Genomic DNA, 9,352 nt, shown 5'->3' with positions numbered 1-9,352 from the left:
TAGTGGAAAATGCAAGCCATGCATATTAGACAAATTTATAGTTCCATGCACAGATCAACACAGAAAACCTGGGGAGGAGGGACTAAGAATGATGATGGTGTCTCATCATAATCAAATCCAGCTAATTGCCTACACACACTACTACTACTACTATTTCCCATCAGAAACTCCTAAATTATGCTACGACTGACCATCATCCCACTAAAACAAGAGTTTCTACGCAAATTAGAGACAAACAGTCACAAATATAGCTACTAGAACTAGGACGTTTCATTAGTGGACGAGATAGTGAGGAAGTAAAGGGACTTGAATCATTCCTTGGTGGTCTTGTTGATGAGGGATTTGTGGATGTGTGGGATGACACCACCGCCAGCAATGGTTCCCTTGATGAGGGTATCAAGCTCCTCATCCCCGCGGATGGCCAACTGCAGATGCCTGGGAGTAATTCTCTTCACTTTCAGATCTTTGCTCGCATTTCCAGCCAACTCAAGCACCTCTGCAGTAAGATATTCAAGGATTGCAGCAGAGTAAACAGCAGCTGTGGCGCCAACTCTTCCGTGAGCCGATGTCCTCGACTTCAGCTGGCGATGAATTCTACCCACAGGAAACTAAAATTGCCCATCACCAAAAAAGAAACACAAATTACAGTTTCAAGAGATTAGATAAAGAAACATTTAAGGGTTATATTAAGCAGAGCAATAACACAATGACTACATATCTTGTTTTCCTCCACTCTATCCTTTTCAGAGAATAATCAGAAATGGCATGGAGAAGGGCCCTTAACCACTGGCCTTTTTACCCAATTGTCCAAAGACAACTTAAATATGACCAAGACATCAAGAAAGAAAAAGAAGTTAGCAAAATTATGGAAGCAGTTCATGCTGCTGTTCGCATAGTGCAGGTCCACTGAAGAATTTGGGTACAAAAATTGCCCCCAGAGGAAGCACAACTATGGAAATGTATCTGAGTCATAGTCTCAAGTATAGCTCCAATATCCAGAAAATCTAGAACGCACGTATTGAGGGCCAAGTTCATGTGATTTAAGATTAAGAAAATGGTGGTATAATTGTTGAATGCAGCCTTAAACAGTTGATATTGACTTGTTCATCCCAAACACTAACTATACAAAGATACAGTCAACTAAAACGAGTCAGATTAACTGCAGCTACCTCCCCAAATGAAATCACTAATTTAAGTTTCAGATTCTGAATGCTTTTAACAATCTTGGGAACCCATATCTCAAAATACAGAGCAATAAATGCCGGATCATATTATACTAGCAGTGGCAGATAGTTGGTTGCTCAGATCTACACATAGATGAGACAGAGAGAGAGGAAATAGAAAATGGAGAGGGCCATGGGTGGGTTGGGTTAAAAACAAAAACAAAACAAAAAAAAAAAATCACCTGAAGACCAGCACGGGAAGAGCGGGAAACGGGCCTTTTCTTCTCCTTTTCCTTGCTGGCTGCTGCGGCTGCGGCTGCGGCTGCGGTAGTCTTTCCGGCCAAAAGCCCCTTCCCACCTTTTCCAGCCATTCTCCTTTTGACCACTGAACTTGTTCTGTAAATAAGATAAAACAGAAATTTTAACCAAAGAATTTGGAGAATAACTATGAATAAACGATCCACATCTCGTAAATATGTAGAGTACAGGAGAATGAGAGGGCGGAGCCTTACCTGAGGGAGGCAGCTTAGGAAGGACAATGAGAAGATCGGAAAGTGGAGATAGAAAGAAGTAGAGATAAGCGCGTGACTAGGATGGTTCTTTTAATGGGTTTGGGCTGTGTCTGGGCTTTCTTCTTCTTCTTTTTCTTTTTTTTTTTTTTTGAATATTGATTCTTCAGGGATTTGGCGGTTAGCTTCCGGTGGGAAAACAAATATTTTTGAGATTTCAAAACTTTCGTTGAACAAGCACTCCTGAGGACTCCAAAGTGGGTGGCAGTACTTCCTTTCCACCCTTTCTCTCTTTCTCTTTCTCCTGTTGTTTCTCACTCGACATGTATTTGATTGAGCCTCGGCTTACTATTACTCCGTCACGTCCCCAACTCCTCCTAATTGTCCACTTACAGATTTTCTTTTTTTATCCTTATTTAATACTCCAGTAGTAACTAATTGATGAATTGTAGCTCGGCCCAAAAAAAAAAAAAAGGGGCACTTTAGTTCAGAGCCAGTTTGTTGCTTTCACAAGATGGACCAGTGTGCTGTGCAGAACAAATGAAAGTGTGTTGATGTGCCCGGTTGGTTTCACCCACCCAACTTAGGCATTACTTACATGTGATTTTTTTTTTTTCAGTTTGTTTGGATTGGAGCCCAAGACCAATTGGACGGAAAGTCCAGTTTCGAGTTAACATGCTCTCAGTACAGAATCTCGTATAGGTCTTAATACTACTGATTGGAACGATATTTACTGCCAGTCGCATCGTATGGAAATTAAAATCTTTTGTATTTTTACATTCAGCCCAAGTCCGCCTGTAAATGTTTGCCCATATTGAGCCCAACCACCTGTTTTCCAAACGCGAGCCGCAAAACTTCTTTTTTTTTCAACTTAGAGGTATTTTAGCTTTTCAGTCAGAGTAATTCTCTAAAAGCGTGTAGAATTTTATTCCAATAATACAGGGCGAGATAGCATACAAGGATTAATCGCAAGATTTACTGGTAACTATCAATTTACGAAACCAGTCGGATTGACCGCAGGAGCGGAGCCGCAAAACATTTGCTATTCCGAAAGGTATACAGAAGTTCAGTCCATCATCAAGCACTATAAACTTGAAAATTATCCACCATCAGATGTTTTCTCAAATCATTAAACTGATTTAATCCCTCTCTTCCATGTTTCTTCGTACCAATCTCCCGCAATATTGTTCATTTTGGAGACAGCTGTGAAAATCAAACATGCAGGTTATTGCTACTAGCATACTAGATTATTATAGGTTGTTTTCTATTAGTATTACTGTGCCCTTGGTTGGTTAAAAAGAAACCGCGTTGATAAATAACCCCGTGGAAGGCAGAATGGTTTGGGGCACGCGAATCTTGCATAGAAGGTGCTCGACAAGACAAGGCACCAATCCTCCACAATTCCTGAAGCAGGAAGGGAGACTACTTCTCAATTCGTGTAAAACGACAATAACTTTTTACATCTTTTTTATTGTATTTATTTTTTTCATTACATTTCTTTTAAGCGAAAAGGGCCGGATTCGAGAAAGAAGCATATAGGGAGGAAGAAATATTAGAACCCTTTCTAAGCATCTCAATTTTAGTCACTAAATTAAAGCTTCCTCAATTGAGTGTGTTTGGATAGAATATTATTTGAAATAATTACTATAACATTTTTTTTATGTGATATATGTCAGATAAAAAGATAAATTAAAAAATGTGTTTATGATTATATGAAATAATTCAACGATCCAAACAGACTCGTTGCTAAAATTTAATCACTACTATCACTAAATTATGGAAAAAAAAAAAGAATCATTAAACTAATGAAAAAGAGAATTCAAGCCATGAATTGCGTTTTACAGCTGCACGGTCTCATCAACCTTTTGGCAAAGTCACTACACCCCCCTGAAATTCATAACAACAATTGAGTGAAAAAAACTACTCTTAACACTGATGAGTCATTTCCAAAGAAAGGAAGGGGGAATCCCGGAAGAAACTTGGGGGAACAGAATCGGGGAATAACGTATGGTTAGTGCTAAATTTTGTCAAAGGAAATCCGTGATCTTCACGGAGTCATAATTCGCCATTGAACCTTAAAATATGCCCAACTCTGCTTGTATCTTTATGCCTCCCTTCTAATTGCATTAACTTGCTTCTGTCAGCTAGTTTTATTGGAAAAAAAAATTAAGAAATAAAAAAGCAAGTGCTAAAAAACTCCAATGCGTCATTTGCATGTAAAACCAACAAATTAAACTGAAAAGACCATGCATCAAAATAGAGAAAGATGCACTCCTAGGAAATTTCACTTTTTGTTGCCCACAATGGATACATAAAACCGCGTAAGACTTTGTCAATGGAAAAGCATGATGCAGTTGAATAAGTTGCACCGAGAGGTACATCGATGGATCAACACATAGGCCAAAAGTAGGCAACCATATCCACAAAAATAAGGGCCTGGGATCATGTCTCCCCACAAATGATGACCCGCACTCTCACACGAAGGAATATTTGATTTGCTATTAATTAAGCCTTGGTGGTACTAAAACAAATATATATATTATAAAAAATTTTAGGAGTTTTTATAAATATATATATATTATAAAAATTTGATAAATGTAAAGTAAAAACTAATTTAAAAATATGTTCACGAAAAATTTATAAAAAATTACAATCCAAACAAGCCAAAATATTTCACTTCTCACTAAGTCAGTGTGATTCTTTGTAACAATTTTCTTCTATGGTCAGATTCTTCCTACAATAACAACAAAAGGAACGGCGGTATGAGAAGTAATAGTAGAGCTGTAAATCAAGCCGAGTCGAGCTCGATAACATGATAATCGAGCTCGATTAAAGATTCGAATATCTAATCGAGCTCGCTCAATTAGTAATTCGAGCTTCAAAAGTTGTTTAAGATCGACTTGTCAAACTCAGCTGAAAACTCGAACTCAAACTCGAGTTCAAAATCGAACCGAGCTTAACGAGCCGAGTCGAGCCCTTATGGAGAAAAGGAAATAGGGTAAAACTATCAGATATACAATGAAATTACGATAATGCCCCTACTATTCGACCCTGTCGAGCTGTTAACGAGTCGAGCATAACTCGGCTTGTTTAATAAACCAGTATGTATACAACTCGAGTTTGGCTCATTTTTCTCAGTAAACGAGCCGAGTCGAGCCCTTATCGAGCCGAATCGGCTCGCAAGTTATCCGGTTCGATTATCAGCTCTAGGTAATAGCGAAACGCAGTGTCATGTAAATTGCGATAACCTCACCAACCAAAGATAATAGTGATTACGCATCGAAATGATGAAGTCCACATCAAATATGTCTCAAATCGCACTAATTTGAGCATGGAGATTGCGTTTGAATATCGAAAAAAAATTTAAAATATTATTTTAATTGCATCTTAAATATATTTTTAATTATTTATTTATTTTTAATCAACTTTTTTATCACACATATAATAAATTAAAAAAAATTATCATAATTATTCCAAATAACACTCTTTTTTTCTTTTTCTTTTTTTGTTTTTTAGGAGAAATAATACTCTATTGAAATAATATGCCAATTATTCTGCTATATTAAGAACTCGCGTGCCATACTTCGCCACTACTAGAAATTCTGTAGGCTGAAATATTGAATAGTTATATTTTACGTGTTGCGTCACGCAACTCATCGTCGCATCATGTAAAAAAAATGCGCAATAAAATTAAAAATTAACTTCCAGTTTTGTTTGATTGTATTGTATTCTACAGCGTAAGTTGTTGAATTCATTACGATCAAGAGAGGTTAGGCGGAAAATCTGCCGGCTTTAGGGTCCGTTTGGCTGGACTGAAAATATTTTCCTAGGGAAAATATTTTCCATCGAAGTCATTTTTCTGGAAAATCACTTCCTTCCCCATAATTTTTCAGTGTTTAGTTATTAAGTGAAAATATTTTCCAAATTCCTTTTTTCATAATTTTTCGGTGTTTGATTTGTCAATGAAAATATTTTTTGATATGTTGCAAATATTTTTCTACTCTCAAAACATTCATTTCATTACAAGCTAATTTTAGTTTATATCCATTATAATCATATTATCATTTCTATAAAATATTTATTCATATTACACCATGAATTCTTAAATAGAATTATTAATGGAATCTTGGATTTATTCATAATTTATTAATTCTTCCTGCCGATCAATGGATCTTTCGATTAGCAAAGTCCAAGGTCAAGCATATGAGTATTTGACAGGTAAAAGCAAATTTGGTTAGAAAATTCATAACCCTGTCTTTCTAGATATCGTTTAAAATTCCCTTTCAAGACTAAAACCTTTGTCCATCCCCCATTTCCATTTCCATTTCCCCACCCCTCCCCCTCCCAAAAATGAAAACACTGAACGCCAAGACACAAAGCACTTGCAGAAAATTCAGTTACATGCACTTTAGATTGCATACTAAACCCATGTATCAGGGGATCACAAATTTCAAGTATGAACTGAACCAGCATCTGCTTACAAGTGAGAATAACCAAATGTTTTCTTCAATGGAATAAGCATGCTTGCTACAGAATATACAAAACTTCGCTAAAGACAACCAAAACTCCTCTCATGCTATCGAAGCAGAATCTGCAACTTCAAAGTACTTTATTCGACGCCCCAATCTTTCTTGAACCTCTCGAGAGAAATCAAACGAAGTCTTTGACTCTTCGCCATAAATGCTTTTCCTAGCTTCTCATTTTGCACCAAATGCTCGAATACCAAGTCTAGAAATTCTTCGCTATAGCCTTCTATCTTCATAATCTCTTCATGTAGTTGGTTGATATCAAGCTTGTTTGCACTAATTTTGTTCAAAGTAGCTGCCACTTCTCCAAGTTGTTGAGACTTCTTTTCAATGTCTTCATTGCTGCGATTTCTTTTACGATGTTGTTTGGTTCCTGATGATGTTACTCTCACTTCTGAGGATCTTGCACTAGTCACATCCTTTTGTTCTACACTTGTCTCCACACTTGTCTTAGGAACAAATGGAGTTTCTAAATTCACATCGACAAATGATTTTGCAAAAGACCCAGTGCCCAAATCTTTCTCAACCACAACAGCCATTTCATCATACAACTCAATTTCTATTGTTTGAGTTAATTAATTTTTATACAAAGAGCTGGACTTACAGCAAACCAGGGGTAGTATCTTCGACTATTACAAATCTCTCGTGGAGTCGCACCATTTGGCAATTGTATTAAATCTGGATATAGTTTCAATATGGCATCAAGTACAATGGAAAAATAGCCAGAGTGATGCAGGGGTCTCAATTGCAGAGTGATGCAGGTTATACCAATTCTCAACTAGTAATGGATACACTTACCAACTAGAGCTACGTACCCATTTAGTTAAATATTTACATATATAATTCATAATTAATCTTACTTCTGATATGTAATCCTTACATGTAACATTAATTTCCTTGAACTAGTTATTACAGCTTTGGACAATGAGGGGCTTTGATTTAAAATTTCATCCGAGGATTGAGAGACCAGTGACATGCAATGCACCACGGTGGGCATAGAGGGGGAAATTTTAACTATGAGACATTCTGTACATAAATGTACAAGCAGAAGTTAATAATACTAATAAAGCCATATCCCAAAGCCACCAAAATAATAATAACAATAAAACAAGCAGAAATTTCCATTACGCCATCCCAAAGCCACCATGACAGCACTCAGAATTAAGTTTCCAAATAATAACTTCTCTGATGGAATTACCAATGAGCATTTAAATGGAATACCAGATAACCATTCTAAGTAACAAAATGAAGAAAATTGCAAACACCGCCTTCACCTACCAACAAGCTTCTAGCAAAAAAGTTTGCACGCAACAAACAAAAATCAGACAAAGAGACAAGAACGACCTTGGGGCTCTCAGACTTTCGACAATCGGTATTAGAAGCATAATCAACAATCTCAACACTCCATAAATCCTCGACTATTATATAACCATTATTACACAGCCTTAAAAAAGAAGAATTCCTCCATATCCCAATTAGCAACATGAAACACAATCATCACTGGGGCAAATGGAAAGTAAATAATGTCACTTGTTATCAACGGGTGTTTACCCAAAAGCAGCAAACTCAAGCTAGTTATTGAAATCAAGCTAATTCCAACATCAAAAGGGGTACAGGAACTTCAACCAAAAAAGAAAAATGAAGTATCCAATTGTCTTCTGGTGGTACCCCAGCGAAATCTTGTCACAAATGGTCTCACCAGATTGTAAGAAAAACACTACCCTACTCTACCCAGATTCTGATTCCAAGAATCATAAAATCTCCAAAATTCAGCAGCCAAATTAATTCATTAGAAACTGAGAGTTAAAAAACCTGTCGAATGAAGATGACGTGAGTATATAGCTTATATGGTGGTAGCCGCCGAGATAGTGTCGCCGGAAGAGATGATCGCCACTGAGGACTGACGCCGGAGGAAGTGAGATGGGGGTTCTTCGGGAACGAAAGGAAAAAAAAAATGAGAGAGAGAGAGATGTCCGAGTAGTTATTTTCCCTTGGATTTGTTTGCTGATGTCGAAAATCCTTGCGAGAGGCTGTGAAAAGAAGCTGAGGAAAATAACTTCACAGGGTTAGATACGGAAGTTATTTTCCACCGGTGGGTGTAATTATTTTCTGTCAGAAATTATTTTTCCAAATTAATTGACAACCAAACAACTGAAAATATGGAAAATGTTTTCCAGGAAATGATTTTTCTTCCAAATTAGGGCTCGCGAGCGGCTCGAGTCAAGCTCGAGTCGAGCTCGAGCTCAGAATATTAAGCTCGTTAGCTCGCGAGCCTTGGGTATATATATATATATTTTTTTTTATTTTTATTTAATAATAAAATTACGTATATTATATATATATTTTTTATTTTTTATTTTCATAGTAAAATTACGTATATATCATTAATATTTTATTATTTATTAAGAAAAAAATATTATTTTATTTATTTTTTTAAAAATAAAATAATTATTTTTTATTTTTTTTCGAGCTCGAGCTCGAAATTTGCCGGCTCGTCGAGTTCGAGCTTGGTAAAATTTAGTCGAGGCTCAGCTCGATTAGCTCAAAGCTCGACTCGGCTCGGCTCGTTTGCAGCCCTATTCCAAACAAACAGACCCTTAAAGAAAAAAAAATCATGTTTCTCCTGATAATTTTTGGCCTTATATCTTTATGGTATGAAAGGGAAAAACTTCATGCAAGCTATTTTTTGTGTTAACTTTCAACTTGATCGTATGCTAATTTGGCATTTTCTTTTACACCACAGTTGTCTTGCTTGGGTTCTTGGCTACTGCATGCAGATTAGGCTTGTTTAAGGGACATTCTTGAATTTAAACTCTACTCACTTCCATGACATTTTCACGTCATGTAAAATAATTAAATTATTTATACAATCAACTTTGAACTTCATGTATTCCCCTTGTTGTGTTTCATTATAAGAAAAGTCGAAAGTAGTGTGAATCCCAACACCTCAACTTTCATAACATAACGGTAAGCCAAAAATTTTAAGACATCGTATTCTTTGCATCTAAAAGAAAAAATGAAGTACATCAAATTAGAAATTAAGGGTATAAAACATTATCATGAAAATTAATTATGAGTATGAACACGATTTGGGGTTAGGTCTATGCATTGTAGGAACTTTTTTTTTTTTTTTGTCGACACAGGGGTGTCCGGG

The 9,352-nt window shown here is 36.4% G+C and overlaps 1 protein-coding gene across 1 annotated transcript; it reads right to left on the bottom strand.

Moving 5' to 3' along the window:
• LOC113715842 (probable histone H2A variant 1) lies at positions 1–1,899 on the bottom strand. Its single transcript, XM_027240145.2, has 3 exons — positions 1,676–1,899; positions 1,406–1,559; positions 1–608 (listed from the first exon to the last, which is right to left on the bottom strand). Exons 2-3 carry the CDS (start codon positions 1,532–1,534, stop codon positions 312–314), a joined length of 426 nt encoding a protein of 141 aa, XP_027095946.1. The 5' UTR covers positions 1,535–1,559; positions 1,676–1,899; the 3' UTR covers positions 1–311.
• Between the last annotated feature and the right edge of the window lie 7,453 nt (positions 1,900–9,352).

Source organism: Coffea arabica, chromosome 1e, assembly GCF_036785885.1.
Source record: "Coffea arabica cultivar ET-39 chromosome 1e, Coffea Arabica ET-39 HiFi, whole genome shotgun sequence".
Taxonomy (NCBI): Eukaryota; Viridiplantae; Streptophyta; class Magnoliopsida; order Gentianales; family Rubiaceae; genus Coffea; species Coffea arabica.
The sequence above is the reverse complement of the archived record's forward strand: the minus strand, read 5'-3'. Positions and strand labels throughout refer to the sequence as shown.